At 38.8% G+C, this 17,042-nt stretch overlaps 1 protein-coding gene across 4 annotated transcripts in view; it reads left to right on the forward strand.

The window, feature by feature from the left end:
- Positions 1-17,042, forward strand: part of CTPS2 (CTP synthase 2) — a 193,691-nt gene that overhangs the window by 121,562 nt on the left and 55,087 nt on the right. For all 4 annotated transcript variants that reach the window (XM_058186754.1, XM_058186755.1, XM_058186756.1 and 1 more), the window contains 3 exons: positions 4,081-4,169; positions 4,748-4,842; positions 6,647-6,709. In XM_058186754.1, coding sequence (XP_058042737.1) covers positions 4,081-4,169; positions 4,748-4,842; positions 6,647-6,709 — 247 coding nt within the window. The remainder of the gene's footprint in view (positions 1-4,080; positions 4,170-4,747; positions 4,843-6,646; positions 6,710-17,042) is intronic.

A 17,042-nucleotide genomic window follows, 5' to 3' on the forward strand; every position in this document is an offset into this window, starting at 1 on the left:
GTAAGTGGCCCAATTACCTATGACAGTCTCCACTGAACTTGTAGTCCAATCCTGAGGACAAAAAGCCAATCTACTGGTCTTTCTGGACTCAGGTTGTACTAGATGCCTAGTCAGCCCTGCCCTGGTTAAAAAGCGAGGAATCTTAGATCATTCAAGGTACTGGTGCCATTTTACTGGCTAGATGGCTCTGTAGTGAGAGGGGGATCCCAGGAACATTTGTCAATCAGCCAATAGAAATGCCGATGGGGTGCCCACAGAGACTCTGAGTTTTATCATAACACTGAGCATCGAAAGATCCTTGGTGCTAAGATTAGCATGACTACAGAAAGGGAACTGTTATGTGAACTGGAGAAGGGGGCTGCTTAAAATCTGGAGGGCTGAAGCAAAAGGCAAGCCTGAAGGGGACTTAGGGCCCCCAAAGCCAGGACAGGAGGTGGGGGTTGCAATGCAGGAGAGGAAGAAGGCCGACCCTCAAATTCCTTAGGTGTACCAGGACTCAGACAAGCTCCCACCCCTCCGGCCAACTGACTGCTCCTTGGAAATCTTGCCAGTACTAAAGTGCCTAAGCCCAAGCTATATTCAATGAGTCCTAGGGAACTGGAGTAGTTGCGGGCTTTTATAGACAAAAATTAAAAAGAGGGTTCATTCAACTGGCCTGACCAAAGGTGGCTGCCCTGGTCCTGTTCTGGGGAAAAAAAGGACAGGTCCCTTTATCTGTGCATAGAGGGCTAAATGGAGTGTGTGTTGGAAATATCTACCTGTTGCCCCTGATAAAGGACATACTAGCCCATCTGGCAAAAGGAAAGATTTTTTTTACCAAACTGGACTTGCAAGAAGCATATTACTGAGTCAGAATTAAAGAGGATGGTGAGTGGAAAACAGTATTTAACTGCCCTTTGGGAGGTTTTCAATTTAGAGTTCTCCCTTTTGAACTGCAAGGGCCTCCCACTATCTTCATGCAGCTAATAAATGAGGTGCTGCATGAACACAATGGTGATGGTTTACCTAGATCAGTGGTCGCCAACTGATGGTCCACTGACCACTGGTAGTCTGTGAGAAAACTTTGGTGGTACACAGAAAAATCTGGACATTCTTTGCAATTTTTATGTTTTATTAATAATAAAACAAAAATAATATTCTAACAAATTCTTATATTCTGAATGACAATTTTCACCTTTATATTGCACTAAATTCATGAACTGTATTAGAGAGAAGGACACGAGAGGCGCAGCATGATGTCAGGGTAGTCTTAAGTTGTATGAGGCAACTGTTGCCAAGCTGTATGCTTCAGTATTGTTTCGACCATTACAACAGTCACCCTGCTCCGTGAATACTGATTCTCATCCAATTGCTTTATTTAATTTGTTTATTTCTCACATGCTCTTTTTAGGTAAGTTTGACCTTAACTGTATTTTCTTTAACTGTAATATTTAATGGCATCAAATATTTATTTATTTATTTATTTATTATTTAAATTTCTATACCGCCCTTCTCCCAAAGGACTCAGGGCAGTTTACAGCCAGAATAAAACAATTAATATAAGAATTGTTGACTTGTAATTCCTATGTCAGCTAACACTGTAAAGCGCAAAATTGGACATATATATATATATATATATATATATATATATATATATATATATATATATATATATATATATATATATATATATATATATATATACACATTGATTGTAAGAAAGATACAGGCAGCCTTCTCCAATCCTGTAACCTCTATATTTCCAGCAAATGCTGCCATTGGCTGGCATATTGTATTTGATTCTGCTGAAACATGTGATCTGTAGTTTGTGCAAATAATATCAATTAGAAAATGCAACAGCAATAGCATTTAGACTTATATACCACTTCACAGTGCTTTACAGCTCTCTAAGTGGTTTACAGAGTTAACATATTGCCCCAACAATCTGAGTCCTCATTTTACTGACATCAAAAGGATGGAAGGCTGAGTCAACCTTGAGCCGCTCATAATCAAACTCCTGGAGTGAGCAGTGAGTTAGCCTGCAGTACTGCGTTCTAACCACTGCGCTATTGCAGCTCTTGTATGCAGTTCATAGTTCTCCTGATTTGAAATAAAGATCCTGATGTGTGAATTAATGGAACTTTGAAAGTACAGAAGGGCTGTTATTATTTATGAATGATTTTCAAAATGATTGTAAGTTTAGAAGGAGGTTAATTACTATCAGACAAAATTGTATGTTTTGTAATGTATCATAGCTGTGAAGTTAAACATTTTCATTTTATCTGCTGGAAATAAATATCCTATTAAAATATTTAAATATCGTATTGAAGATTCCTAGAAACTAGCATCTTTATTTAATTACCTTAAATACCTTTCTTTGATCCAACTGATTTTTTAAATATAGAAATTATATCCCCAGAAGGAAATTGAAAGTTCATTTTATATCTTGAATTGCATTATATTATGAAAAACTTGGCTTCAGTAATAATAACTGTTGAATTATTAAGTTTAAACGTATTTTTCTTTTATACAACCTTCTTTTTTTAAATCTGCTGTGCACTTGGCAAGATAAATGGCAGCTCATTCATTTGAAATAACTTTCCTCATTTTTATAAATTTAAAAAACACTCTGAAGCCCATTTTTTATTCAATCTGTTCTGCTCTATGTAAATTTTACATAGAGCAGAACAGACTTTAATGTAAATTTTACATACTTTAATGTAAAATTTATATAATTCAATAGATCCCTAATACTTAGAGTACTATCATGGAACCAGTGCTAGAGTAGAAGCTTTGTAGATTCAAAACTTTATTAAAATATAAACTGTTAAGATTTTTACTTTGAGAAGAGTTCCACTGTATTTAATGTATGTGTATATATATATACACATTGATTGTAAGAAAGATACAGGCAGCCTTCTCCAATCCTGTAACCTCTATATTTCCAGCAAATGCTGCCATTGGCTGGCATATTGTATTTGATTCTGCTGAAACATGTGATCTGTAGTTTGTGCAAATAATATCAATTAGAAAATGCAACAGCAATAGCATTTAGACTTATATACCACTTCACAGTGCTTTACAGCTCTCTAAGTGGTTTACAGAGTTAACATATTGCCCCAACAATCTGAGTCCTCATTTTACTGACATCAAAAGGATGGAAGGCTGAGTCAACCTTGAGCCGCTCATAATCAAACTCCTGGAGTGAGCAGTGAGTTAGCCTGCAGTACTGCGTTCTAACCACTGCGCTATTGCAGCTCTTGTATGCAGTTCATAGTTCTCCTGATTTGAAATAAAGATCCTGATGTGTGAATTAATGGAACTTTGAAAGTACAGAAGGGCTGTTATTATTTATGAATGATTTTCAAAATGATTGTAAGTTTAGAAGGAGGTTAATTACTATCAGACAAAATTGTATGTTTTGTAATGTATCATAGCTGTGAAGTTAAACATTTTCATTTTATCTGCTGAAATAACTCTCCTATTAAAATATTTAAATATCGTATTGAAGATTCCTAGAAACTAGCATCTTTATTTAATTACCTTAAATACCTTTCTTTGATCCAACTGATTTTTTAAATATAGAAATTATATCCCCAGAAGGAAATTGAAAGTTCATTTTATATCTTGAATTGCATTATATTATGAAAAACTTGGCTTCAGTAATAATAACTGTTGAATTATTAAGTTTAAACGTATTTTTCTTTTATACAACCTTCTTTTTTTAAATCTGCTGTGCACTTGGCAAGATAAATGGCAGCTCATTCATTTGAAATAACTTTCCTCATTTTTATAAATTTAAAAAACACTCTGAAGCCCATTTTTTATTCAATCTGTTCTGCTCTATGTAAATTTTACATAGAGCAGAACAGACTTTAATGTAAATTTTACATACTTTAATGTAAAATTTATATAATTCAATAGATCCCTAATACTTAGAGTACTATCATGGAACCAGTGCTAGAGTAGAAGCTTTGTAGATTCAAAACTTTATTAAATATAAACTGTTAAGATTTTTACTTTGAGAAGAGTTCCACTGTATTTAATGTATGTGTATATATACGTATATTTAAAGTATGCCCTGCCTTTTTATTCAACTAGTATATAGATTCAGCAGACCTCGAACCTGCTATGGAGGCTGAGAATCCAGTGAGATTCCATCAGGCCTGGCAGAAACTGTGTAAAGCAGAGTAAGCAAGTACCTTTTTCTTCAACTTCCACTCCAATTTACCTGGGTGATACTTATTTTTTGTTTTATAAATAAATGCATTTTAATTTTATTTAAAACTAAAGCTTGAACATTTGATATGTCAGTGTGTAGAGCATACTTCAACCCAACTCTTGCTATGCATTTTTGGAAATCTCAGCCTTATTTTTGCTGAAGTATTTCTATTAGGTGTTTTGAGTTATTTAGTTTTTGCTAATGTCCTAAATTATGAATTGTAGTAAGTTATAATAAAAAGCAAATCTTTACTTTATGTTCAATGGTAATATTATTATGTGAAAAAAAAATTGTTTGTGCAATGCAGACTAAGATTTCTTAAAATTGTCCTTAGGATGAGGTCACACCTTATGTATCATAATAGTATGTTGAAATAACATACACTGATAAAATATTAAGTACATACACCAACAGATGAAAAACTCAGATAAAGGACTTTTATGTTCTACCTATCAGTAAAAGAATGACACAGATACACATAAGTCTCAAATCTAAATTATTTGGCTTGTGCATTATGCTCAAATTTTGTATTGTGTATTATTTCAGTTGCATATTAGTACCTGGAGGTTTCGGCCATAGGGGAACTGAAGGAAAACTTCAAGCCATTTCATGGGCAAGAAAAAAGAAAAAGCCCTTTCTTGGTAAGAATGTACACAGGGAGTTAAGTGATTTTAGTTTTGCATAATTAATAACGTTTGTTCAAAGCAGATTTCCCAGGCTTGTGAATCTCCAAATTGAAAGCAGAAATGCTAGTTCAGAAGCTTGTGAGCTCTTAGGGCACTTCATGCAGCAGCTCTTTTAGAAAGGTCTGGGAGTTGTGGAAATTGAACTGGCTTCTACTTTAGTGGAAAAATTGCACAAGCAGTTTTACAGCTTGTCCTCTGTTGCCTTAAAACAAGTTGGTTTCTAACTTTTTCCATTGCTGCTTGGTGATAGAGTGGTATTGTATTTTGCCACTTCTTCCTGACATACACAGCCTCATTGAGGAGCTGCTTTACCATTTACACAATAAAGGTGTTTTTTTTAATGGCCGGGAGGAAAAGACAAAAACAGATATAAAGCCTTGGTTGGCTTCATGGTGGCCTCATATTGTCCTTCTGTTGACTCTAGAGAGCAATAGGGTGCAAAGAACAACTTCCAATCAGGTCTTACTTCTTGGACAATTACCAGTCAGGGAGCAACAAAGCTCTTTTTATCCCCTTTTCCCAAAAAAAGGAAATAAAATAATTATTGATAATTGATATTTTCCCCCAATGTTTCAGTTTATGGATTTGTCTGGCAATTTGCAAAAAGCATGGCAGTTTGCTGTAATAGGTTAGTACAGGTAGTTCTTGACTTAGGATGACAATTGAGCCCAAAATTTATGTTGTTAAGTGAGACATTTGTTAAATGAGCTTTGCTCCATTTTATGAACTTTCTTGCCACAGTTGTTAAGTGAATCACTGCAGTTGATAAGTTAGTAACCTGGTTGTTAAGTGAATCTGATTTCCCCATTCACTTTCTTGTCAGATGGTCACAGAAGGTGATCACATGACCCCAGGACAGTGCAATTGTCATAAATATGAACCAGTTGCCAAACACTTTGATCATGTGACTATGGGGATGCTGCAATAGTTGTAAGTGTGAAAAATGGTCATAAATCACTTTTTTAATGCTGTTGTAACTTTGAATGGTCACTAAAAGTTATAAGTCAAGGACTACCTGTATTCAAGAAAAAATTGTCTAGCTCTTATTCCCAGCTCCTAATTACTTTCTAATAATAACATGCAAGGGCCAATATGTTGATTAATCTTGTTCCTAAGATGAAGAAATGAGGATCAAATATTAGTGCAACGTAAATGCAGAAGAAAGGATGATGTTTAGAATTCAAAGTGATAAATACAGGTAGTCTTACAACCACAATTAGGACCAGAAATCCAGCTGTAAATCATTGCAGTTATAAATTGAGGCCCTCTGTGATGCACCCACATTTTTTACATCTTTTGTGGTGGTTGTTAAGAGAATCACTGTGTTCATTAGGCAAAGCCATTCTTCTGTATGGATGGTTTTTGCTGGAAACTAGCAAAAAGCACTGGAAACCAGCAAAAAAAAAATGCAGAATGTTGCAATTAATTATAAAAGTGATTGGTTGCCAAGCACCTATCATACTGTTGTATGACCACAGGGGACAGTACAACAATTTATAATGTATGTTTGTGTGTGTGCACGTACTCTCTACAGGCCATAAAGCACCCGTTCCATCCACTTCTTAAATATGAATGGTGGTTAGGCAACAGGTTGTGAAGGTGAGGATAACCTTTGTCATGTTTTGTTTTTAAATCTATGCTCCATTTTTTTGCTTTTGGGATCACAAAGCAACTACATATGCTCTGTTTCTTGGCTGGAAAATATATATATAAATGCATATATGGAATTGTATCATTTACCATTTTTTGTTACTTATAGGAATTTGCTTGGGAATGCAACTGGCAGTAGTGGAATTTGCAAGGAACACTCTAAACTGGCAAGGTATGTGCTTAATCAATGCTGTTTTACATCTAATTATTTGCGGGTAAGCCGCACTCAACTTAATAAAACTCTAGTAATTATAAGCTCTATAAGTGAAGAAATCTCCACTTATAGCAGGAGATAGTTCTTAGTTGCATTCGCTAATTAATCAGACTGAAGGAATAAAGCAAGATAATTTTATTTAGCAGAATTGTTGTATAAGAAGTTCCCTCCCTAGGAAAAGCATGTCAGGAGGAATCCAGAAAAATAATTAACATTGGTTTTTTTTAATAGAATTATCTTATTATTTTTCAATAATGTGTTACTTATACCATGTTTCCCTGAAATTAAGACCCGGTCTTATTTTCTTTTCGGTCCTAAAATAAGCACAAGGTCTTATTATTACCCGCTTACCTTAGGACCACCGCAGCCATGCCTCCCATGGCCTGACACCTGTCATACCACTGCCAGACTTCTTCTTTTTTTAAAGAAATTTTATTTTTCTACAACAAAAACAAACAAAAAACAAAAAACATTCACATCAAACAATTTCAATATGCTGAAGGGGTGTTTACATATCTTCTTGTGCAATCTCAGCATCTCACAAAGATATATTTATGAAACATCTCTTTCATAAATATATCTTTGCTTTTCTAACATATTTTCCCATCTAGCCAGTTATAGAATAAATCCCATATTTTATAATACATCTCTAGTGTCAGCCTCCACTCCAATCTTCACTTCTATTTCTGCATTTTATATTTAGTAGTTAGATTGCAATGTTATTATGTTTAGTGTAGAATAGCTCATGGACTTAAGGTGTATTACTATCCTATACAGGAAAGGAGAAGAGGGCCCTTTAAGAGTGTCATCTGACATAAAAAAGGGGAGTGGGGAGGAAAGGTTTGAAATCAGCATGAAGACCAGATACGCGGGCTTTTTAACGAAACCTGCATTCCTGACATGCCAAGCAGCCAGAGACCTTCGGAAGAAGTTTACCACGGGGGCCGAGAGGGAGCTGGCATTGGCCCAGCCTTGCCTGACCTCTTGTGGGAAGGAGGGACTAATAAGGGGATATGGGATATTGGCCATATTTTGTCTCAGATTCAACTATCCACGGCTGTATTCCAGATGTATTTAGTAAAAGTACTTTTCTTTATTTTCAAATGAAGTCAAGGTGTTTTCTTTCCTAAATATAATCAGAGACAGTCTGACATCTAGTATATATCTCAGGAATAATTCCCAACAGAAAGACTTCTAGCTTAAAGTCTATGTGTTTTTTAATCATTTTTCTCCAACCACGTACAGTATGTATCTTAGTCCAATATCTTTTCACTTCAGTGCATGTCCACCACATATGGTAGTATGATCCAGGTGCCTGATGACACTTCCAACATTTTTCGGATTTGTCCTTAAACATTCTTGCGATTCTTGTTGGGGATAAATACCACCTGTAAAACATCTTATACAAATTCTCTTTATATGTGGTAGACATTGTCATTTTATAATTATACATCCATAGTTTTTGCCAGGCATCTAAATCTATCCCATGACCAATATTCTTCCCCCAAGCAATCATAGTCTCTTTTACTTGTTCTTCTCCCATTTTTTTTCTTCTAATAGATATCCATACAGTTTCTTAATCAGATTGTCATCAGAACCTGTTAAAATCTTATCAAAAGTGGTTATATTATTATAAAAGCCTTCTGTTTTAACATCTTTATCATATCTGGATTATATTTGCAAATAAGAAAACCAATTCATTATTATACCTTCTGCCTCTAATTCTGATTTAGCTTTTTACTCACCCTGTCCATTTAACAATTCACTATATGTAACAATATGTTCCTTTCTAAATGTTATTGAATATTTATTTATTTATTTATTTATAATTACATTTCTATACCGCACCATCTCCCGAAGGATTCAGGGCGGTGTACAGCCAATATTAAAATACACATACCACTATAATATAAATATAATAAATAAACACTATTTAAAAACAATTAAAAGCAAATATTTAGTGGCCGAATCACTAAAACGGTCAAAGACCAATTTAAAACCCATTAAAATTTCGCTAAAATACGTTCTTAGGCTAGTCCCGCTCAGTGAAATAATAACGTCTTCAGTTCATGTTTGAAGGCCCGGAGGTCAGGGAGTTGGCATAACCCTGGAGGTAGCTCATTCCATAGGGTTGGTGCCGCCACATAGAAGGCCCTCCCCCTGGGGGCCGCCAACCTACATTGTTTGGTTGACAGCACCCTGAGGAGGCCCGCTCTGTGGGAGCGCACAGATCATTGGGAGGCAATATGTGGCAGAAGGCGGTCTCGCAAATACCCCAGTCCTAAGCCATGGAGCGCTTTAAAGGTGGTAACCAGCACGTTGAATTGCACCCGGAAGGCTACCGGCAGCCAGTGCAGGCCGCGCAGGATGGGTGTTATATGGGAGCAGCGCGGTGCCCCCTCTATCACCCATTCTGGACTAGCTGGAGCCTCCTGGTGCTCTTCAAGGGGAGCCCCATGTAGAGAGCATTGCAATAGTCCAGGCGGGAAGTGACGAGGGCATAAGTGACTGTGCGTAAGGAGTCCCTATCAAGGAAGGGGCGCAACTGGCGAATCAGGTGAACCTGATAAAATGCTCCCCTGGCGACGGCCGTCAAGTGTTCTTCTAAGGACAGCCGATCATCCAGGAGAACGCCTAAGTTACGCACCCTTCTCCTGGGGGTCAGTATTTCCCCACCCCCCAGTCAGCGATGGCGTAAGCTGACTGTACCGGGACGCCGGAACCCACAGCCACTCAGTCTTGAAGGGTTGAGCTGGAGCCTGTTCCTCCCCATCCAGACCCACACGGCCTCAAGACACCGGCCCATCACCTCGATGGCTTTGTTGGAGTGGTTCGGGGTGGAAATGTACAGCTGCGTATCATCAGCGTACAGATGATAATCCACCCCAAAACCACGGATAACCTCGCCCAGCGGCTTCATATAGATGTTGAACAGGAGAGGCGAGAGAACAGACCCCTGCGGCATCCCACAAGTGAGGCACCTCGGGGTCGACCTCTGCCCCCCTGCCAACACCGTCTGCGAACGGTCAGAGAGATAGGAGGAGAACCACCGATAAACGGTGCCTCCCACTCCCAATCCCTCCAACCACCGCAGCAGGATACCATGGTCGATGGTATCAAAAGCCGCCGAGAGATCTAACAGGACCAGGACAGAGGAACATCCCCTGTCCTGAGCCCTCCAGAGGTCATCCACCAATGCGACCAAAGCCATCTCGGTGCTGTACCTGGGTCTGAAACCGGACTGGAATGGGTCCAGATAAATAGTTTCCTCCAGGTGCCGAGGAAGCTGATATACCACCAAACTCTCAACAACCTTCGCCAAGAAGCGAAGGTTGGAGACTGGACGGTAGTTCGCTAATACAGCTGGGTCCAGGGAGGGCTTCTTGAGGAGGGGCCTCACCACTGCCTCTTTCAAGGCGGTGGGGAAAATGCCACCCAACAAAGAAGCGTTGGTAACTCCCAGGAACCAGCCTCATGTAACCTCCCATGTGGCCAGTACCATCCAGGAGGGACACGGGTCCAATAAACATGTGGTGGGATTCAGCCTACCCAACAGCCTGTCTATGTCATCGGGAGTCACAGGATCGAACTCAGCCCAGATAAAACTCTCAAGACTCGTCTCCGCCAACCCAACTGGATCTATCCAATCAGTGTCCAGTCCATCCCGAATCCGAGCGATTTTATCAGACAGATACTGTACAAAATCCTCAGCATGCCCCTGTAAGGGGTCCTCCCGAGCCTCCTGCGTAAGCAGGGAGCGGGTCACCCTAAACAGGGTGGCTGGGCGATTATCTGTCGATGCGATGAATGCGGAAAAATAGCTATGTTTCGCTGCTCTGATCACCACTAGGTAGGTCTGAATATGTGAGCTGGTCGAGTTCGTCGCCGGGTCAGAGGCCGCAAAGGCCGCAAAGGCATGACACAGTCTAAAGCCCCAGCCGCCGCCTCTTCCCAGAACCGCCTCTTCCCAGGGGCGACCAGTTCCTCAGCCGAGCCATGGCCTAATTCCCTTGGAAATGGCCCAAGCTCCGTCAGAAACCTCTCTGGGTCCATCAGGCGCCTGGGATGGAACCATCGAACTGGTTCCGTCTCCCTGCGGTGCAATGCAGTGGTTCGAAAGTCTAACTGAAGGAGCAAATGATCTGACCATGACAAGGGTTTAAATAGTAACTCCTCTAACTCCAGATCATTTAGCCACTGTCCCGAGATGAAAATCAAGTCCAGTGTGTTACCCCCAGTGTGAGTGGGACTGCTCCTTGGTATAACTGGGTCAGGTCCAAGGCCGTCATGGAAGCCATGAACTCCCGCGCTGCCGTTGACGAGTCGCCCACCGACGGCAAGTTGAAACCCCCCAAACCATAAGTCTGGGGGTCTCAACCGTTGTCCCGGCTATCATCTCTAGCAGCTCGGGCAGGGCTGCTACGTAGCAAGGAGCCAGGTATGCAATCAGCAAGCCCACCTGCACCCCACAGCCCCACTTCACTAGAAGGGTTTCACAACCGGCTATCTGCGGGAAAGCGACCTCCCTCGGTTCCAGACTCTCATTGATAACAACCGCCACCCCCCACCCCTACCCTGGGCCCTCGGCTGATGAAATGCATGGAAACCTCATGGGCACATCTCAGTGAGGGGAACCCCCCCTTCGGAGCCCAACCAGGTCTCCGTAATGCCCATTAGGTCCTCATCCCCCTCTTGAATAAAATCGGCTATGAGGGAGGCCTATTCATAACGGACCTGGCATTGCATAGCATCAGCCGAAGGTCCAGGCTCCAAGGGAAAAAGCCACTCGGGGCCCGAGTAAACTCTGGGGCCCTGGAATGCGCAATCGCTTGCAAACAGCAAGAGCGCACTCCCCGAACATGATATGAGCCCCCACTCCCGCCATATCTGCCCCTCCCTCGTACCGTGCAGATAGGAATGCCCATACATGGTCGAGTCTTCACCTCCTCAAGTACCTCCGTTTTACAGACCTCCATATCGTGAACCTTAGAAGGGACCAGCCTAACCCCCTGTGGGTGTCCCCACCCCACCTCGAAACCCATTATTTGATTTAATTAAAAGTTTTCTAAAAAATACATTTAAAAACCTCCTTAACCCTCTCTTAGAAGCATGCCACCTCTCGGGATTCCAAAATCCATCATCGAGGTAGGCCCTCGATAGAGAGGAGGGCCACACCCACGAGAGGGGGTTAATTGGAATAGTTTGAAAAAGATACAATATTCTAGGTAATATGTTCATCTTAATTATTGATATTCTTCCAAGTAATGACAATTGTAAGTGCTCCCATTTAGCCAGATCTGTCACAATCTGCTGTTTGAGTTTATCATAATTGTTCTCTTTCAATGTGCTACACCTTGCGGTCAAATATATCCCCAGATATTTAACTTTATTTACAACCTGCATCTTTGAATATTCTTCCAGCTCAATTTTTTGCTTCATTAGCATATTCTTAGTCAAAATTTTTGTTTTATCTTTGTTAATTTTCAGTCCTGCTACTTCCCCAAATTCGTTTATTCTTTCTATCAAGCAATTTATAGATTCTAATGGGTCTTCTATAATAAAAACCAGGTCATTGGCAAAAGCTTAGAGTTTATATTTTTCCCTCTGAATTCTCATACCTTTTATCTCCCTATCCTCTCTAATATTTCTATTTAATACTTCGAAAGTTAACACAAACAGCAACGGTGACAGTGGGCAACCTTGTCTTGTACCTTTTTCTATTTGAAACGCTTCAGTCAGTTCACCATTTATCATAATCTTAGCTGATTGTTTACTATATATAGTTTCTATTGCTTTAATGAACCAAAACCCATTAGTTTCAATTGAAGGAAGATAAAACGCCAATTAACGTTATCAAAGGCTTTTTGTGCGTCTAAAAAAATTAGAGCCATTTGCTTTTCGGGATGTGCCTCATAGTATTCTGAAGTGTCCAAAACTATACTTATATTATTTCTAATATGTCTTTTAGGCAGAAATCCGTTTTGGTTGGAATATATAAACCCATTCAAATATCATTTCAAACGTCCTGTGACTATTGAAGTAAAAGTTTTATAATCCGAGTTTAACAGGGATATAGGTCTATAGTTTTTTATCTGTTTAAGATCAGAGTCTTCTTTAGGGATAAGAGTAATATAGGCCTCTGTCCAGGTCTCAGGTATTTTCCCTTTTTGCATCACTTCATTCACTACCTCTAGTAATGGAAGGCCCAATTGTTCTTGAAAAGTCAAATAATAATCAACTGGAAACCCATCTGGGCCTGGTGCTTTACCATTTTTTTGTTTTTTAAGGGCTTGCATTAATTCCATCATTGTTATATTTCCCTCCAACATCTTTTTGGTATCTTCAGGAATCGGGGGTAAATTTGCTTTATGTAAGTAGTGTTTCACTTCTTCCTCGTCAATCTCCTCTTTTTGATATAGTTGTGTGTAAAAGTTCTGAACCACTTTTTTCTTTTCCTCATTCATAAATTGAATTTGGCCTTTGTCATCTTCCAATTGAACTATTCTATGATTTTCTTTCTCTTTTTTAAGCTTATAAGCTAGCCATCTACCTGGTTTATTGGAATTTTCAAAAAGTTTTGTTTTGTCCCTTTGATGTTTTGTGCTAATGCTTCCTTTTCAATCAAGACCGTTCTGTGTTTAACTAAAGACATTCTCATTTTAATTTCTTTTCTCTCTGGATATGTTTGTAATTCTTGTTCCAATTTCCTATAATCATTTTATAATACTCTAAAGGTTTTGTTTCTTCCGATTCCTTTTCCTCATCAAACCTCTTACATCAAAACTCTTACATAAGCTTTCATCATATCCCAACGATTTTGAGTTAAGGTATCTTCCTTTTTATTTTCTTTGAAGAAAAAGGTCAATTCTTTCTCTATTCTTTGTACAAGTTCCTTATTTTTTAAGATCATAGTGTTTAAGGTCCACCTGGATCTTTTCCTCTAGCCTTTTCATATCAGCATGATGGGGTTGTGATCTGCCCAGATATTGGCTTCTATATCTACTTTTCTTATATTAAGACTGATTCCTGTTGTCATCCATATCATATCTATTCTGCACCATGATAGGTGTCTGTTAGAATAAAAAGTGTACTGTCTATTCTCTTGATTCCTTTCTCTCCACACATCTTGTAAATTCAATTCCTCTACCATTTTAAAAAAAGATCTTGGGAGGGTCTTTCTGTTTTGCCTGGTTGTTTTTTGTGTTTTATAGTCCATTTTTACATCAACTACACCATTAAAATCGCCAAGGATACAATTATTTTTATAGTCCAATTCAAGTATCTTCATATGCAGTTTTTTATAAAACTCTTCTTGATTTTTGTTAAGAGCATATATTGCTATTAAGAGGATTTTTATATTGTCATCTATTATTTCCAGCATCAAAATTCTTCCATTCTCATCTGAATATACATGTATGAACTTTGCCTTAAGTGTCTCTTTTATATATATAGCTATGCCTCTTTTCTTACATTGTGGTAATGAGGTAAATACTTCCCCTAATTTAGGTTGAATTACTATTTGTTCATGTTGTTTTTTAATATGTACTTCCTGCAAACATAGTATATCCAATTTCAATTTTTCTAATTTATGAAATGTTTTCCTCCTCTTAATAGCCGAATTTAGTCCATTTATATTTATTGATATCCATTTTCTCTCTTCCATTTCTATACTTTGTAGTTAGGATTTATCGCTCTGGTAGATCTAGGTTCTCGACGTAGCTTGACTTCAACCTCACCTCCTACAGCACCACCTTCTTTCGCAAGCAGGGCTAATAATTCTGACTCTTATAGTTCGATCAGTGAGACATCAGCACTTGTATTTCCTTTCTCTTTAAAAAATTGTGCATAGAAATCCTTGGCTTTGTCTATCGCATCTATTCTCTATTTTTGCTGCTGCCATGTAAACAATAACCCCTCTGGTGCCAACCATCTATAATTCACACCTTTCTGCAACAATATTTTGGACAGGAATTGATATTCTCTTCTTAGTTCTCTTATTCTTCTTGGTACTTGTTTCAGCACAACAATTTCTTTGCCTTTATATTTCAATGTTTGATCTCTTGATGCTTGTAGAATTTGTACTTTAATAGATTTTTTAGTAAATCTTATATGAACTTCTCTAGGGAGATTATTTCTTGTTGCATATCTTGTCTATACTCTAAAAACCTCATCCATACCATGAAGTACCCTGTCCTTACTGGTTTTTAACAATTCAGCCAGAATTTCTGCCATTTTACCTGCTAAGTTCTCGCCTTTCTCTTCCTCTACATTTTGAAATCTGAGAAAAAATTCTGCTCTATCAATCTCCCATCCTAAAACAGCAGTTTTGTCTTTTTCCATCTCTTCCAATCTACTATCAATATTTTGAATTTTTTTCTCTCTTTGTTCCTCTCTCTCCTCTATTTTTTGAAGTCTGTCCTCATAATTTTTCAACATCTGATCCACTTTTTCATCTGTTTTCTCTGTTCTTTGCTTAATCTGTTCAACTTCTACTTGAAGTTTTTGGATCCCCTCTAGAATAAGCTGCAGGGAAGCATCTTTCTCTTTCTCCTGTGTGAGCATTGATTGTATTGTTCTTTGAGAGCTTGATGGTGAAGCCGTGGGAACTGGAATCCCTGTAGCATGTGTTGCTCCTTTTCTACTCAGTTTTTATATGTAAAGATAAATATCCAGAGAATCCAAATTGTAATCCAAATCAGTAATAAAGGAAAAGAAAAAAGAAAATATTTCTTCAGACCCTTCCATGTCTTATTCCAAGAGGAGGAGATAAAAAAGAAATTAATAAAAAAAAGAGGGGAAAAGAGGGGGAAAAAAAGAGAGATATACAAAAGTTCAAAAATGTGCAAAGAAAGGGGGGGGAGAGAAAATTTTTTGAGGGGGAGGTGCAAAATAAAAATAAATATGATAGCAGGGAGGGCAGAAAAAAAAAACAGGAAAAAAAATTCCAACTATTATCTCTTTAGTCTCTTCTCACAATTTCATTTAAAAGAAAAAACAGCTGCCTTCTTCTTTTCCCTTCCAGACTTATTCCATTAACAATTTAACATGAAACACCTGAATAAACAATCCTCAGTGTTCTCTCTCAATATCTCAAGAAGCAACACTGTATCTCAAGATTAAAGCCCTAGGGAAATAGTATAACAATGTAGCAGTTTCCTTTCAGTAAGAAGAGTTCCAATTTATAAATTTGCAGGGAAAAAAAGGCCAATAGATGGCAGTCTTTTGCCTCTCCCTTCTCACAGCCACTCCTCCTTCACCCTCATAAAAATTAAAAGGAAAAATAAAAAGAAAAAAGGGTCAAACAGAAAGAATTAATTTAAAAATTTTTTTAAATCAATTTATCATCATAACAATTATTGGTAGCTACCAGAGAGCAAAAATAAAGTTTTTCCTTAGACAATAAGTCCAAAAACAGTAAAAGAATAATTCCCTTCATTCAATCCAAAATGGAGGCACTCTCAAGGAAAAAAAAATCCCAAAATACATTTAAAAAGAAAATTTCTCAAAACTTTTTAAACCGCCATTCAAGTCAATTATTTTTAACTATTTTTCTTTCATTCACAATTTAGGATGGTTTAGCAAAGTCCATTAGATAATATTTTCTCACCCCTGTCAGCATATTCCTTCCGCTATTCCTTTCCGGAGCTGTCCCAGCTTTGACAGCCAAGGTTGGATTTGATCACCACGAAAAAGGGTTTCTCCTGGGTCAGTCGGGGATTGTGTGATATCCCTGAGACCGGCAGGAAGTACCCTACACTATCACTGTCCCTCCGGGACAGTGAGATCCAAAACAAGGACCGTTGTGGCGAAAAAACATCGGCAGCAAGTCTGGAGTTCAAACTTGCATGCCGTTTTGCCATGTCGCCAGCTCCGCCCCCACCACTGCCAGACTTCTGTGCTTCTCATGGCATTTGCAGCCAGATCCCATATGGCTTGTAGCGCTGGTGCCACCACTCACAGCAGGAGGCTGTGTGGTTTGTTATGCTGTTGTGCACATGAGCAGCAGCCAACGCGATGAGACTTGTGGTGTTCTGCTGCGAGCAGGAGCACCGGTGTGATGCACCACATGGCATCCGGCCACAAGCGGCCACAAGCATCTGCAGAAGAAATTGGGCAGCAGTGCAACAAGTGTCAGGGTGTGGGAGGCCAGGCTATGGTGATCCTATGGTAAGCCAGGTGCAGGACGCATGGGGCAGCTCCACCCCCCACCCCCACTCTAGATTGATTTTTACACCTGTACCTCACCCCACCTTGTACAACCAGACAGTGGGTGGGGTTTAATTAGGTCTTA

This window comes from Ahaetulla prasina, chromosome 5, assembly GCF_028640845.1.
Source record: "Ahaetulla prasina isolate Xishuangbanna chromosome 5, ASM2864084v1, whole genome shotgun sequence".
Lineage (NCBI taxonomy): Eukaryota > Metazoa > Chordata > Lepidosauria > Squamata > Colubridae > Ahaetulla > Ahaetulla prasina.